The sequence below is a fragment of the Elephantulus edwardii genome, unplaced genomic scaffold (assembly GCF_000299155.1).
Source record: "Elephantulus edwardii isolate Elephantulus edwardi_28Jun2011 unplaced genomic scaffold, EleEdw1.0 scaffold00215, whole genome shotgun sequence".
Lineage (NCBI taxonomy): Eukaryota > Metazoa > Chordata > Mammalia > Macroscelidea > Macroscelididae > Elephantulus > Elephantulus edwardii.
In genome coordinates this window covers 799,551-816,793 of record NW_006399965.1, presented here as the reverse complement: position 1 = coordinate 816,793, position 17,243 = coordinate 799,551, and the positions used below count along the sequence as shown (strand labels likewise).

The window sequence follows — 17,243 nt, the reverse complement described above, 5'->3', positions numbered from 1 at the left end:
TATATTCTTTCCCCCCTTGTGCATTATTTAACTATCTTTTTGGTCAAATAATTAGTGATTTAAATTACTTACATCTTTTTTTAGTTTTTGTATGTTCATTTTTTTATTTTTATTTAAGTAAGAGATTGCAAAGTACATTATTTTTTCATTCAATTTTTACATATTTGGTTTTATAACATTAATCATAATTGATTAAGGTAAATTTTCACAATGTCTCATCAAACCCTTAATTGCCAGTGACTTTGAGCATTTCTTCATGTGTCTGTTGGCCATCTGAAGATCTTTCCTCCATGAAAATTCTTTCCATGTCTTTTTCCCATTTTATAATTGGGTTATCAGTCTTTTTCTTGTGGAAGCACTATAGGATTCTGTAAACTTTTGTTATGAGACACTTATCTGAGATGATATTGCCAAATTTTCCCCCCTAATCAATAGGTTTTCTTTTCACCCTACTGGAAAAAGTTTCTGACACACTCAAATATTTAATCTTCAGAAGGTCCCATTCAACAATTTTATCCTCTCCAGATTTCTGGCTGTATTTGGCAGTCTCTTTATACCAAAGATTAGGTCTTTTAAATTTGGTCAGGTTTTGCCTCTTATGAACGTTATGGTTTGGGGCTTAATTCCCAGGTCTCTGATCTACCTTGAGTTGATTTTTGTGTATGGTGTAAGATATGGATACTATTTCAGCTTTCTGTAAGTAGTAGTCCAGTTTTGCCAGCACCATTTGCTGAAGAGGTTGTCATTTCTTCATTTGATAGGTTTGATTTCCTTGGCAAATATCAAATGACCACAGATAGCTGGGTCCATCATTTCTGGGTTCTCAATTATGTTCCACTGTTCTGTGTGCCTCTCATTGTAACAATACAATGCTGTTTTGGTTATTACTGCTGTGTAGTAGGTTTTGAGGTCAGGGAGTGCTATGCTTCCCACTTTATTTTTGTTTTTCATAAGTGCATTGCTTATTCGGGGTCTGTTTCCTCTCCAAATAGACTTGATAATTCCCCTTTCAATCTCCTTGAAAAATAAATTTAGTATCTGTGTCGGGATTGAGTTGAACATGTAGATTACTTTTGTTAGGATTGCCATTTTCACATATTGAGTCTTCTTATCCATGAGTAGGGAACATTTTTTCATGTATTGAGATCTTTTATTGTTTCTCACAGAAGCATTCTGTAGTTTTCTTTGTACAGGTGTTTTTTATCTCTGGTTAGGTTCACTCTGAAGTATCTCAATTTGTAGTTGGCTGTTGTAAATGGTATTGCTTTTATGGCTTCCTTCTCTGAATTCTCTTTGTTATTATAGAGGAGTCCCTCTGACTTTTGGTTATTGATCTTGTATCATAGTCACCCTACTAAATTGGTCTACAAACTCTAACAGGTTTTTGGCTGAGTCTTTGGGATTTTCTGTGTGCACTATCATACCATCTGCATATAGCAACAGCTTAACCATCTCTATGACAATCTAGAGCCTTCTATTCTCTTATTATATTGCCCTAGCAAGTACTGTATTCTTATTGCTTAAAGGGTTTTCAGAGACTTGTTAGCATAGAGCTGTTGTTATTACTATTAGGTGCCATTAAGTCAGGTACAACTCACAGTGGACATATGGACAGTGGATCTGAACCCCATCCTATCCTGAGTCATCTTCACACTTTCTACACACTAGAGCCCATTGCAGCAGTCACTGTGTCAATCTACCTTATTGAGGATCTTCTCCTTCACCGACCCTCCATTCTTCTAAACATCTAGTCCCTCTCCAAGGAATAGCCTCTCCTAGCAACATGACCGAAGTATGTGAGGCAAAGCCTCATCATTTTTGCCTCCAAAGAGCAGTCTGACTGAACTTTCCAAGACATATTTGTTTGTTCTTAGCAGTCCATAAGATGTTCAGCGCTTTTCTCTAACACCACAGTTCAAAGGCATCAATTCTTCTGTCATCTTTATTCATTTTCCAACTCTCAGACGCAATAGCAAGTGATTGGAAAAACCAGGGTCTGAATCAAATGTACCTTAGTCCTCAAACTGACGTCAGAACTCCTCAATAGTTTGCACTTTTCCAGTGTGATGTTGCTGTTATATGCTATCGAGTCATCTGCAACTCATAGCAACTCTCTTTACACCAGTTCTGAAGCCTGCCATATCCTGAATCAGTCTCACTGACTCTGACACACCAATCCCCATTGCCTCAGTTACTCTTTCACTCCATCTCATCTTTTGTCTTTCCTGTGCTATCTCTCTACCCTTCTGAGAGTGATGTTCTTCTCCAAGGACCATTCTCTCCTGGCCATGTGCCCGAAGTATGTCAGATGGAGCTTCAAAATTCTAGCCTCAACAAATTTGGTTTTACCTTCTTCAAGACAGACTTATTTGTTTTTTTGATGGTTCATGGTGTGTTCAAGACTCTTCTCCAGCACCACAACACAAAAGCATCAATTCTTCTTCTGTCCTCCTTAGTCATTGTCCAGCTTTCTGATGTATAGCAAGGAACTGTGAAGATAATGGCCTGGATAAAAAAGCTGTTAGAAGTTGTGGACCAATTTAGTAAGGTGGCAATGATACAAGATCAATAACCAAAAATCAGTAGGATTCCTCTACAATAACAAAGAGAATTCAGAGAAGGAAGCCAAGAAAGCAATACCATTTACAAAGCCAACCACAAATTGAGATACTTAGTCTCTAAATTTAATTTCCTGACTGCTGGTGCCAAGAGTGTTGATTGTGGAGCCAAGCAAGCTGTAATTGTTAACTACCTCAGTCTCTTCTCCATCTATCATGTTGCTGCTAATTGGTCCAGTGATGAGAAACTTTGTCTTCTTGATGTTGAGCTTCAATCCATATGGAAGACTCCAGTCTTTAACCTTCTGCAGCAAACACTTCAGGTTCTCCACAGTTTCAGCAAGCAAGTTTGTGTAATGTTTGTCCTGATTTCCTGATTGTTGGTACCAAGGGTGTCAATTCAAGAAAACTATCTATTCAAGAAAGCTGAAGTTGTTGACAGTTTCAATCTTTTCTTCATCTATCATGATGTGTGTGTTTTGGTCCAGTGGTAAGAATCTTTGTTTTCTCGACGTTGAGATGCAATCCCTAAAGAAGTGTGTGTTCTTTGATCTTCTGCAAGTGCTTCAAGTCTTCCTCACATTTAGCAAGCAAAGTAGTGCCATCTGCCTAGCATAGGTTGTTGATGAGTATCCCTCTGATCCTGATGGTACATTCCTCGTTATAGAGTCCAGCTTCTCAAATAATTTACTCAGTATACAGATTGAATATGTATGGAGAGACAATACAACCCTGATGTAGACCCTTCTTAATTTTAAACCATGTAGTGTTCCCTTGCTCTGTTCACACAACAGCTTCTTGGGCTAGTTACAGGTTTTGCATAAGCACAATTAATTATTCTGGGATTCCTTTCCCATTCTTCTCAATGTTAGCCATAACATACGATAACACGGTCAATTGCCTTTGCAAAGTCAATAAGGCATGAACAGACATTATCCTTTACCTTTACTTTAGCCAGGATCCATCAGATATCAGCCATGGTATCTGTGGTTCTCCAGCCTCTTCTAAATCCTGCTTGAACTTCTGACAGTTCCCTATCTATGCACTGTTCCAGTCGTTCTTTAATGTTCTTCAAAAGTACTTTGCTTACATGTGTTATTAATGATTTTATTTTATAGTTTCCACATTCTATTGGATCACCTTTCTTGAAAACGGGGTTGGTAAATATGCACCTCTTCCAATCTGTTGGCCAGACAGCTGTATTTCAAATTTCCCCACATAGACTGGTGAGTGCATCCAGGCTGCATCTGTTAATTGGAACAAGTCAATTGGTATCCTATCAGTTCCTGGGGCCTTATTTTTTTTTCCAATACCTTAACCGTAGCTTCCACTTCCTTCTTTATTATCATTGGCTCCCGCTCATCTAGTACTTTCTGAAATTTTCCAGTACCAGTCATTTCTTTTTGGTACAGTGATTCTGTGTATTCCCTCCTTTCCTTTTGTTTCTTTCTGGGTCATTCAATATACTGCTTGTATCATCTTTCAATATTGGAACTTGAAGCTTAAAATTGTTTCTCAGTTCTCTCAGCTCGAGAATTGTAGAGCCAGTTCTCCCCTTTTTATGCTCCAATTCCAGCTCTCTGCACATTCCGTTATACTACTTTGCTTTGTCTTCTCAAGCTGTCCTTTGAAATCTTCTGTTCAGCTCTTTTGCTTTGGCATGTTTTCCCTTTGTTTTGGCTTCTTCACACTCTAGCACAATTTTCAGAGTCTCTTATCCCATTTATTTTAACTTCTCTTTCTCCTTGTTTTTAATGACCTTTGGATATCATCCCCCACAACTTTGATCATGATAACTGGTGTTCGATGCTTCAAACCTGTTCTTAAGATGACTTTGAAATTACATGGAATAGATTCAAGATCCTCTTTTGTATTCTTTTTCATATTTCGAATGCCTATAGATTCATATCCATAAGCAGGCATATATAGATATATATAGATGATATAGATAAATACACATATAGTTTTATATATATGAATGTATTAAAAACTATATATATGTATATAAAAGTATATATATAAAATTGTTGATTGCCTTCAAGCTGAGCATGACTCATAGTAACACTATGAACAAAAGGCCTAAAACCTCTCTACAACTATTGACATTTGTCAAAGTTCATAAAGTTTCCGGAGACATGTTGTCTAGGAAGCAGATGCCACTTCTGCTTCCAAATACACACACACACACATACACGCATATACATCACACACACATACATACATATATTATTTTACCTTTTCATATATAAACAGGTATCTATATATGTTAACTTATGTGTGCATAGTTTATTACACATATTAGTATCAATTTTTGGACTATACAGACTGTTTTGAGTATCTGGATATTAATCATTGACATAAAGGAGAATAATTGAATAATTATATTGAATAATTGAATAATTGAATATTTTTATAGTACATTTCAACATTACATACATCCTCCCATGTTTATTTTTTTCAACTTTTAAAAATTTTATATTGGTTTGCTCACAAAGTTGTATAAATTGTATTTCACACTATTCATTCATATTTGTTTAATAAAATAATTCCCATGCATTAAGTTTTATACAATCAGTCACCACTGGACCTTGCCCATCATTACCCAATCTTTTTATGCCCCCACTAGATCTTTCCTATTTCCTTCATCCCCTCCCTACACCCACCAAACTGCAACCCTGCTATTTCACCCTTACTCATCCTCATCCCTTCCCTATTTGGGTCTCAAAACATGTTTTACTAGTTATCCTTTTATTTTTATAATAATGGTCTTATGCAGTATGAAACTGAGGAGGACCTGAAGCACTTGCTGTAGAAGGTCAAGGACTGCAGCCTCCAATATGGATTGAGTCTCAACGTCAGGAAAACAAAGATTCTCACCACTGGGCCAATTGGCAGCATCAGTATGGATGGTGAAGAGATTGAGATTATACTCAGCTTTAGTTTGCTTCGTTCCACAGTCAACACTCTTGGTAGCAGCAGCCAGGAAATCAAGAGATGAATTCCATTGGGAAACTCAGCTGTGAGGGACCTATCAAGAGTACTGAAGAGTAATGATGTCAGGCTGGAGACTAAGGTGTGCCTGATCCAGGCTATAGTCTTTGCAATTACGTGTTATGTATTGGAGAGTTGGACAGTGAATAGGTATGATAGAAGGAGAATTGATTCCTTTGAGCTGTGGTGCTGGAGAAGAGTGTTGAATATACCAGGGACAGGAGAACAAGCAGGTTTGTCCTGGAGAGGGTGAAGCCAGAATGCTCCTTGGAATCAAGGATTCTGAAGCTTCGTTTGACATATTTCGGGCATGTTGCAAGGAGGGACTGGTCCTTGGAAAGCGACATCATGTTTGGGAGAGTGGAGGGACGGTGCAGTAGAGGAAGACTCTTGATGAGTTGGATCGATTCTATGACTGGAGTGGAAGGAATGAGTGTGTTTGAGATGGTGAGGTTGGTGCAGGATAGAACGGCGTTTAGGGCACTTGTACATAGGGTCGCTATGAGTCGCAAGTGACTCGATGGCACATAACAACAACAACAATCTCTTAGTATCTGAAAGTATGGTAAGTTCATTCTCTTATTTCAGATAGTCCACCTCTTATTTCTTTCTCATGTTCCATTTATTCAAGACTTGTTTTTTTTTATGCCAAGCATGCTGCTGTTTAGATGTGCAGGTCCTGCAATCTGCAATAAACACGATAGAAAGACCCCTGTTGTCATGGTGCTTACAATCTCCTGTTGGCCAGTGCTTTCTTATAATACTTACGTCATGGCTGAGGTTGTATGTCCACTTGGCTGCCATGATGCCCTGGTTTGGAAGTTACGATACAGTCATTACTTTGATGAGAGTTATTACAATGTGACCCCTTGTATTATGAGATTGCTTGAAGCAGCCAATCATTTGAAAGGAAGTTTCCTCAGGGATGTGGCCTATATTGAATATATGCGAATGTTCTTTCAAAGCTTGCTTGCTTTTTTGTTCAATCTAGACTCTACATCTGCCTTGTCACCATTTGACTTCTAATTCTTTGGACTTGAATTCACAGCTGGACATGTTGCTTAGGATCTGGGATTTATTAACCTTTAGAACCAGCAACTCACCATCTGACCTGTTGATCTAGGGCTTGTCAGTCCTGTAGCTACACGAGCCAGGAAGAGCCTCTAGTTGTCTGGCCCATGGGCTTGAGGCTTGCCAGCCTTTATGCACATTCATGCCATTTCCTTCATCTCTGTCCCTTTCATTCTCTCTATTTATACAAGACTCACTGTTTTTCTTTCTGTAGACAAACCAGTCTAAGACAATTAAATAATAAAGATGATAGTGTTTTGATTTTATGTCTGTATTTAATAAAATCATCTTAAATAGTTTATTACAAAGCAAGAAATCTTTGTTTTAAGACAAATGTTTCTCTTTTATCCTAAGAAAATATCTTTCTATTTCTACTTATTAAAACTTTTAAAACTGTCAATGAGTGCTCATCCATTTTCTTCAGTCAGCAACATCATTGAGTGTCACTTGTATATGAAGTATACAAGTACTGGCACTGTCAAATAGATTTTAAAAATTGGCCTTAAAGGAAATGAAGTAAAATTTTTCCTTTAAATTGAAGCTGATGAGGCTTCAATTTCCTTACTTTAGATACATCATTGGGAAATGCCAACTGCTAGAAAAGGATATCATGTTTGGTAACAGAGAGGGCACAGGTAAACCTTTACTGAGATAGGTTGACAAGATAGCCGCAGCAAAGGATGCACACCTTACCAGGACCATGAAGGACACGAAACAGGGCAACAGTGCATTCTGTTACAATGAGGTCTCCTGGGGTTGGAGCCAACTTGATGGCAGTTAACAACAAACAACACATGCTGCATATACAATACAAACACATGTTTCTCACGGAGAACAAGTCTAGCCCCCACCCCCCACCACTCCAGGACACTGTTCTCTTTGAGAAGTAATAAAAAAAAATTCTTTCATTGTTTTACAACCCCTCCCCGAGGTCCACTCCACTATACAGCCTTCATTCTGTTCTTCTGTCATGACAATAATATCTAATCACATATCCCTTTTAAACAGTTTTCTCCCTCTTTTATTTCAATGCAGTATACATTATTTATTCCATCTTTCTCGGTCTCCCCCAACCCCAATGTGAGTCCTGTTTTACAACAGTGGCACCATGCAGTATTTATCCTTTTGTGGCTGAGATATTTCACTCAGCATAATGTCCTCCAGGGTCACTCATTTTGAATACTATTGCATGAGTTCCTTGTTTTTCAATGCAGCATAGTATTCCACTGTGTGACTATACCACTGCTTCTCTGTCAATTTGTTTGTTGATGGGCACTTAGATTGTTTCCAACTCCTTGTTATTGTGAACAAAGCCAGGATAAACATGGGTGTGCATATATCTGCTCAGGTGGTGGTTATGGTCTCTTTGGGATACATTCCCAGTAGTGGAATTGCTGGGTCAAATGGTATCTCTATTTGCAGCTTTTTGAGAAAACGCCATACTGCCTTCCACAGTGGTTGCACCATTTTACACTTCCACCAAAAGTGAATCAGGGTTCCAGTTTCTCCACAACCTCACCAGCAACTGTTTGCTGTTCTGTTAAATATTGTTATTCTTACTGGGGTGAGATGATATCTCATAGTTGTTTTGCTTTGTATCTCTCTTAGAGGTAGGGATTTTGAGCATTTCTTCATGTGCTTGTTGGCCATCTGGTGTCTTCTTTGTAGTGTCTGTTCACATCCTGTGCCCATTTTTCAATTGGATTGCTTACCTTTATCTTTCTGCATCTCTACTTCTAAGTGAGACAGTTTGAAAGTTTGCAAGTGATAATTTGATTTGCATACTGAAAAATCATTTTTGGAATTTGGAGAAATTTTTCTGATAGTGTTCATTTGATCAAACTAGAAAAGCACAATTTGAGTGATTATTAATCTGTTATCTTTCTGCTCCACTCTGAACTTCTCTGAATGTAACCAACAGAAAGAGACAAAGAGACCAGGACTGGGAATATCAGCTCATATTGATAAGAAAATGGTTACAGTGTGCCCTAACACTGTCCTGGGAGGTCCGTATACATCATTTCTTCAATCCTCCAGGTAGCTCTGTGAGATATTACTATTATCCTCTCCTTTATTACAGATAAATAAACTGGAGCACAAAGCCAATGGTCACCAGCTGGTAAGTGGCAGAGCCAGACTTCTATGGCTTCTGAATAGACCAGCTTAATTACTCTGGTGAATGTGTAAGTCAAAATAGGCTTATTTATTAATCAGTTGTTATTTATTATATATACTTTTGTCATGTTCTAGAGACTCTGTGGACAGTGACAATCAAAAAAATAAGGCATAGTGCATACAGCCAATAGCTTAGAATTTGATTTCCAGTTCTAAAATCCTAAGATTCCGTCAAAAAATGATCACAGTAACAAAACTTCAAGGGTCTTACAGTCTAGAGACCCAAACATTTCTTTAATAATTCATTTTTCTTCCTTGAGTATCTCAATCCACTTGGCTACAGTGTAATTTCTGTCACGAGCCTCAAATGTACAGAAATCCATCACCTCAAAAATCATAAATACATACACACATATATGAATATATAACTAAATATATACAAGTTAAAGTATGTTTTGGACTACCCTCACTACCCTTTAGAACTGAAGATTCAAAATACTTCAGGAAAAACAAGACAAGTTGATTAAGGAATATGCAGATCACTTTGCCACATAATGTATATTTCAGATATCAAAGTTTCCTTCCCCATTACTCACAAATAAAGGAAATTATAAAACTTCTAAAATTTCAGAAAACTGGATTTACAGTTAGTTCTCCCTTGAGGAGTATTCATTGATGCAAATTAGAAGAAATATGAGTAATCATACTTGTAAGCATTTAAAAAACTGGCTTGCCAACATTTTTCTATTCTTCATCTTTTAGGACTTGAGGTCACCTGCCAAGTTTCAATTTATAATAATTGAAAGGAATTTGAAACATTGTCTCTAAAGGTGATGCAACAGATATAAAATTTGGATGAAATATGTACAGAATTGTATTTCGGTTTACACTTATGCAATTGTGGTGTTTCTTTTATTTTTAACATTGCACATCTAATTTTTAAACCAAAGCCAAAAAATAATGATACAACAGTTGGATGTGTTTTCAGTCTTTCAGACCCTTATAAATAAACTGATTAATCATGCTCATGTCTCATCCTCTTACAATCTTTCAGCACATGGTTTAAAGTTAATTTCACAATATTATAGTTTAAAAATCAATTTTCTACTTGTTTGCACTTTACTGAACATTGGAATGTTTGTTCTTTCCACAATTGTAAAATTAAGATTAGAGATAATTCCTGCACGTTCTCAGATCACCTTAGCTTTACTCAGCAAGAAACAGTACCTATTGTTGGATTTCCTGAAAGCAAAATGAGACTAATAATGGACTTAGAGAATGTGAAGAGCTTAAAAAGAGAAACTGGTAGTGGTTTAAATCCACCAGATGCTCTGCTGGGGAAGGAGGGACAATCTCCTCCTGTACCAGTCAGATCTGATTGGATGGTACACACACACAAATAAAAAAAAAAACAAAAAACAAAAACAAAGAGAAGCTGGTAATATTTACAAAGAAGAGATCAAGAATAAAGTTTCTCTGTCTGTCCATAGAAGCTAACATGCCTTCTGTGTAGACACTTTTTGTCAGTCCATGGTGGCTTGCATGTGGCTATTATGCTCAACAAGTTTTAGAGGGACTTTCAGGCTAAGAGGCACTATAAAGAAAGGCCCAGCAATTTACTTCCAAAAGTCAGTCAGTGAGAATCCTGTTAGATCACAACAGTCCAATTTGCAACAGGTCATTGAGAAGGCACAGGCCAGAGATGCCATGAGTTCATTGGTATATCAACAGGAGCTAACAGCAAAACGCTCATTGTATCTATTCTCTCTGAGAGATTGAGTTGTGGTCTCCAAATCAAGCTCTCTAGTCATATCTTTGTCCTGAAATCCAAATTAGCACTATTAACCACTATCATCAAACAACTGAGACTCAAAGTATACAAAGCAGAATGGTTTGTCTTCTTTCAAGAGGGCACCACTATGCATTGGCCAAATGGTACCCCCAAGAGTTGTCCCTGATTTTCTTTATTAAGTATCAGGTCCTGTTGATTTTGCTTCCTTTGAAGATTTCCAATTCATCATATTTTTACAGCTTTCCTGCTGCTAGTTCAGGGTTTTTTTTTTGCTAGTTCAGGTTTTAAATGCCTGTCTACAGTGATAGTCTCCATAATGCCACTCCTGTCTCCAGCAGGCTTCCTCTCATCGTCTCTACTATCTAAAAGTCTAGGTTTGTGACATTTCTCAAACCCAATTTAATTATGTTGGTGCACCTCTACTGTTGTTGTTGATTGCCATCGAGTCAAGCATGGCTCATAGTGACCCTATGAACAAAAGACCTAACCCCTGCTCTATAATTATTGTCGTTTCTCTAAGTTCATAGTTTCCAGAGACATGTTGTTTAGGATGTGGATGTCACTCCTGCTACTACTTTTTTATTATATTCTGATCCTTTTCTAGTGTAGCATGTGCCCTCACCCCCTCAACAAAATATATGTTGCAATCTTAGTCTTTGTATCTGGCCCTGTTTTGGAAATGGTTCTCTGCCAGTGTAGAGTGTATCTTAAACTACTCATTTCTGAGTTTTAAGAAGACAGGCTGGAAACTGCATGAATTTTGATAAATGTCGACAGCTGTAGAGGGGCTTCAGGCCTTTTGTTCACAGGATCACTATGAATCATGTCTGACTCAAAGGCAATCAACAACAACAACAACAAAATGGAAATAGAGACATGGATGAGGGGGATAGATGCCATTGAAAACTGCTGTACATAGCAGACATTCCTGTTAGTTCAGAAACTCCAATCACTGTTGGCTATTAGAAGCTCACATACTTTGGACATATCATTAGGCTATTCCTTGCAAAGGGACCTCATGCTTGGAAAGGTGGAGAGACAATGGAAGATAGGAAGACCCTCAACCAGATAGACTGACACAATGCTTGCAGCAATGGACTCAAGTATGTCAGAAATGATGATGATGGCACAGGACAGGACAGAGTTCAGATCTATTGTTAATAGGGTTGCTGTGACTCATGCTCAACTCAACGCACCTAAAAATGTGAACACAATTAGAAGCTAAACTGAGCAAAGGCCTTTTCCCTACAGCAATGTCAATAAGAACTTCTCGCATTCTCAACTATGAGAAAATAAGTTTTGTTCTGTCAAGGTACTTACTTGTGGTCTTTTTTTATTAATAACTAAGATACTCAGCTCAATTATAATCAGGAAGCCTTCATAAATGGGGCCCTGAAAATGATACCATATTCTCACTTTCCCCACATCCTCTGGGCCTCAAATTGTCCTTGTCTGTGCCATCAGAGCTCTTTCTCACACTGTACTCTTCTGCCTGACTCACAGCACCATTTTCTTCCCCAATGGTGACTGCAGAGGTCACAGAGAGGGAGCAAAGATGTGAGCCCAGAGACAGATTTCCTGCTGCTTTTTTCTTTGTCAATCCTAGAGTTCACAATCTTTTTTCTGTGGATGTTTTTCTAGTCTCTACTGTGTGTGTAGTTTTGCATGTGTCTATGTGGCATGCATTACATCAGGCTGTGAGTCCCAGAAGGCCTCCACTATAGCCCTACTTGAAAATAATTTCCGAGTAACTGTTAATTATAACTGATAATGAAGCACAAAATGAAATTATTTAGAAAAGGCAAACTATTTTAGATAACCTTGGTTATCTGAAGTACATGTCCTAATAAAGCAGCCTACCCCGTATCTGTCCGTATTTGTCCTTTGTGGGTGCTTGCATGCTACTATGATGCCTATGCCATCACATCTGGATTTCTAAAAATCAGCAATTTAAAACTCGATGGATTACGACAGAATACTCTCTGAAATCTTGTTGGAAGATGAACCTCGTAGGTTGGGAGGCACTTAGAATACACAGCACACCCAACAGTGGACATAAGCATACCAACCACTGTGAAAATGAGCCCAGACCAGGTAATAGCTTGTTTTGCTGTACACAAAGTCATCAAGAGTGGAAGTCAACTTCATAGCAACAAACAACAGGAAAGGAACATGTACCTTCTGATGTGGAAAAGTGGACTCCATTATAGCTGTTTCAAAGCTTTGAGCACCCTCTGCTTGGGTCTTCATCCACAGTGCTCGGAGAAACTGCACAGAAGGACTGTGCATGGACAGGGGCTCTGGAAGCAGGCCCTACAAGGGGACAAACCAGAAAAACATAACATGCCATCACTGGGTGCAACAGTGCTGTTTAATTGACAGCAAGCCACTATTTAGAGTTAGTTTAGACTTTAATGTGGTTTAACTTTAAGTGAAAGAACAAAAAAATACATCTTGAAGACCAAATTAATAGTTTATACTTTTAATTTTTTAACAGAAAATTGTAACTATTTAATAGGATATTCAAGAAGGTTGACATTTATCTGGATAAATACGCCCACATTTTGTGATAAAATATTTAATGAAATGAATTCTCAACAATGTTACTTAATTGGAAAATTTTTAATATAAATATACCTACTTAATTCATCAAAGATCTAGCAAGGGAGATATAAAATTAAAACTAGTGTCCAAAAATAACACTACCGTACAGTTGAAGTTTTTGTTGTTAGGTGCCATCAAGTCAACTACAACTCATAGTGGTCTATATGAACAGTAAATTGGAACCTTGCCCCATCCTGGCCGTCCTCGTCACCCTGGTCCATCCAATCCCATTGTGGTAGTCATGGTGACAATCCGTCTCATTGAGGATCTTCCTCATCTTCACTGACCAAAAGTTGATAATGTAAAATGAAAATAAAATCATGAACTCTTTATATTTGAGTAATTATTAAAATATGATCAAGATGGGTCATTGTGTGAGAATAACAAAATATTTTCATTCTAAAATGTAGAATGATTTTAAAATTTTAAGATAATGTCTTTCTAATATTGAACAACAAAGCTATGACTAAAAAAGTCATATTTACATCTGTTTTATAGAAGTCTATGAAAAAAATCCATTTTTTTATAAAGGAAGATTTAAACTTTGATTTATATGTTATTAAGGGTTGAACTTGCTCAGCACTTATTAAGCTGAAAGAACAAAAGAACAAATTCAAGCCGTGAGTTGTAATGCTTAAGGATGCTGTGGGCAGAACATTGATCCAGGATGCATTAAAAGAAGATGGAAGAAGTACACAGAGTCACTGTACCAAAAAGAATTGGCTGACACAGAATAATTTCATGAAACAATGTGTGATTAAGAGACAATGGTGATGAAGGAGGAAGTGCAGGCTGCTCTGAAGGACTTGGTAAAAAACAAGGCCCAAGGAATTGATGAAATACCAATTGGCATATTTCAGCAGATGCTGTTCTAGCCATGCTCACAAGATTGTGCCAGGAAATCTGGAGGACAACTACCTGGCCAACTGACTGGAAGAGATCCATATTAATCCTCATTAAAAAAAAAAATAATAAGGTGACCCAACAGACTGTGGAAATCATTGAACCATATCACTAAATCACATGATAGCAAAATCCTGATGATGATGATCCAAAAACAACTGGAACAACCGGAACTCAAAAGAGCACTACCAAAAGAACAAGTTGGGTAGAGAAGAGATCATAGCACTAGAGACATTATTGTGTCAGATGGATTTTGGCAGGAAGCAGAGAGTGCCAAAGAAACGTCTATCTGTATTTCATTGACTATGAAAAGTCATTTGACTGAATGGATCATCACAAATTGGGGCTGACCTTGAGGAGAATGGGAATCATAGAACACTTGATTGTGTTCATGCAAACTCTACATTCAGACCAGGAAGCAGTCCTCAGAACAGTGCAAGGAAATGCTGCATGGTTCAAAATCAGGAAAGGGGAATATCAGAGATGTGTGTTGTCACCATATCGTTTCAATCAATCATTTCAGAGGCTGGGCTCTAGGAAGAGAATGTGGCGTGAGGTGTGAAGGAAGACTCATCAACAACCTACGATATGCAGACAGCACAACCTTGCTTGCTAAAACAGAGAAGGACCTGAAGCACTTGATGCAGAAGATCAAGGACTGTAGTTTCCAATACGGATTGAAGCTCAACATAAAAAAGACAAAGATTCTCACCACTGGGACAATTGACAGCACTGTGATAGATGGAGAAGAGATTGAGGTTGTTGACAATTACAGCTTGCTCTGCTCCACAATCAAAACTTTTGACACCAGCAGACAAGAAATCAAAAGACAAATAGCACTGGGAAAATCTGCTGTCAGGGACCTCTCCAGAGTGCTTAAAAGCAATGATGTTAGTTGAGAGACTATGGTGTGCTTGATCCAGGACATAGTCTTTATAATTACTTGTTATGCTTCAGAAAGATGGACAATGACTAAAGATGACAGAAGAAGAATCGATGCCTTTGAATTTTGGTGCTGGAGAAGAGTCTTCAACATACCATGGACCATCATGAAAACAAGTAAGTCTGTCTTGGAAACGGTGAAACCAAGTTTTTCCTTGGAGGCTAGGATTTTGAAGCTCTGTTTCATATACTTTGGGTATGTGGCCAGGAGGGATCGGTTCTTTGAGAAGGATATCATGCTTGGACAGGTAAAGGTACAGCACAGGAGAGCAAGATCCCAGGTGAAATGGATTGATAACGTAACTGGAGTCATGAAAGTAGGTGTGTTGAAATGAGTTGAAACTGGCTCAGGACACAGGGCAGGCTTCAGAGCTGTTGTACATAGGGTCACTATGAGATATAGGTAACTTGATGGCACATAACAATAAAAATAACAATGAACTATATGCTTAATAAAATGCCAGGTATCATCTTAATAGACATATTCCTGCCAGGCTGTGTGAGACCAGAAAGGGTGCTTAGAGGTACAGGGAGTTGTCCCTCCTCTCTGTGGAGAGGGAATACTTCAGTCAGGGAAACCTGGTTACTGATGGAAGAATTAAAACCATAAAGAGGCTGTTGTTGTTAAGTGTCATCAAGTTATAGACTCCTCATAGTGACCCTATGAATGAAAGACCTGAACACTTGTATAACTTTCACCATTTCTCCAAGTTCATTGAGTTTCTGGAGGAAAGCTATTTCGAAGGCAAGATATTTTGGAAGTGGAAGACACTCCTGCTTCCAAGTTCGTTTTAACTAGGGAGCTTCACCAAACACTATCCACCCTGGGTAACCATTATATTAATTTGACACATCGGTGTCACATCAGTGTTTAGCATCACAGCAACCATGAGTTACTTCTGTACAGCAAATTGACAGACCAGTAGAAGAATGTTTGACCAAAACCAATTAAAACCAGGCCTGAGGACCACACATTAAAATCACCCATCTTTGACCTGGTAACATAACTTTCTATCCACCAGGCCCACAGAGCTCTCTCTATGTTGGTGTTGGTGTTGTTAAGTGCCATCAAGTCATAGATGACTCATAGTGACCCTATGAACTAAAGACATGAACACTTGTATAACTTTCATTGTTTCTCCAAGTTCATAGAATTTCCAGAGGAAATAAAGAGGTACAGAATTTATAAAAATGATCCCAAAATATGGAGGGTAAAACTGACACAGTGCTATAAATAACAAAAATGCAATCCAGAATATCAAGATCGAAAAGGCAGAATTATCCAACATGCTAGAGGGAAAACAAACAAACAAACAAACAAACAAAAACAAAAACCAAACAACAATCAAAAAAACCAACAAAAGAGAGGAAACAGAGAATCAGAAAACTAGATGACAAGAACCTCAATGGGAACTTACTAGAAGAAAAAAACAGAGAGAAGATGGAAGGAAAATGAAGATAACCTCAGAATCATGTGGGATAAAATTAAAAGGAACAACATATGCGTGATAAGAATATCAGAACAGGAGAGGAGACAGGGAAAACAGAAAACTGAATGATGAAAAATGTGGAAATCCCTTCTGAAAAATATAAATGAAGTGGGAGGCATAGTACTTCCTGACCTCAAAACCTACTACAAAGTGGTAGTAACCAAAATAGCATGGCCCTGGTATAATGACAGGCACACAGAACAATGGAATAGAATTAAGAACGTAGAAATGGGCCTATCTACCCATGGTCAATTGATATTCAACAAAGAAATAGAACGTATTAAGTGAGGAAATGATGACTTCTTCAACAAATGGTGCTGGCAAATCTGTATTGCTAACTGCAGAAATTGGAAAGAGAGTCCATAACACACATAAAAAACAAAAATAAACTCAAGGTGGATCAGAGACCTGGGAGTAAAGCCCCAAATCATAAAATTCATCAACTGGGATCAAGCTTAGAAGGCCTACTCTATGGTATAAAGAGACTGCTAAATACAGCCAGAAATGTACAACCTCTAGAGGGTAAAATTAATAAATGAAACCTTCTAAGAATTAAAACTCCGTGCATGTCAAAAACATTTTCCAGCAGAGTGAAAAGAAAACCTACAGACTGGGAAATATCATTTGGCCTGAAGTGCAGGCTGGATTTACAAGAGGCCATGGCACTAGGGATATTATAGTTAATGTCAGATGGATCTTGACAGAAAATAGAGAGCATGAGAGGAATGTCTAGCAGTGTTTCATTGACTATGCAAAGGCATTTGACTGTGTGGATCA

At 37.9% G+C, this 17,243-nt stretch overlaps 1 protein-coding gene across 2 annotated transcripts in view; it reads right to left on the bottom strand.

The window, feature by feature from the left end:
* Positions 1-17,243, bottom strand: part of VEPH1 (ventricular zone expressed PH domain-containing 1) — a 432,395-nt gene that overhangs the window by 115,885 nt on the left and 299,267 nt on the right. Inside the window, exon 10 of one of the 2 annotated variants that reach the window (XM_006897770.1) lies at positions 12,706-12,840. The exons of the other annotated variant lie outside the window; for it this stretch is intronic. Within the exon in view, the coding sequence (XP_006897832.1) occupies positions 12,706-12,840 (135 nt within the window). The remainder of the gene's footprint in view (positions 1-12,705; positions 12,841-17,243) is intronic. 2 annotated transcript variants of the gene reach the window in all.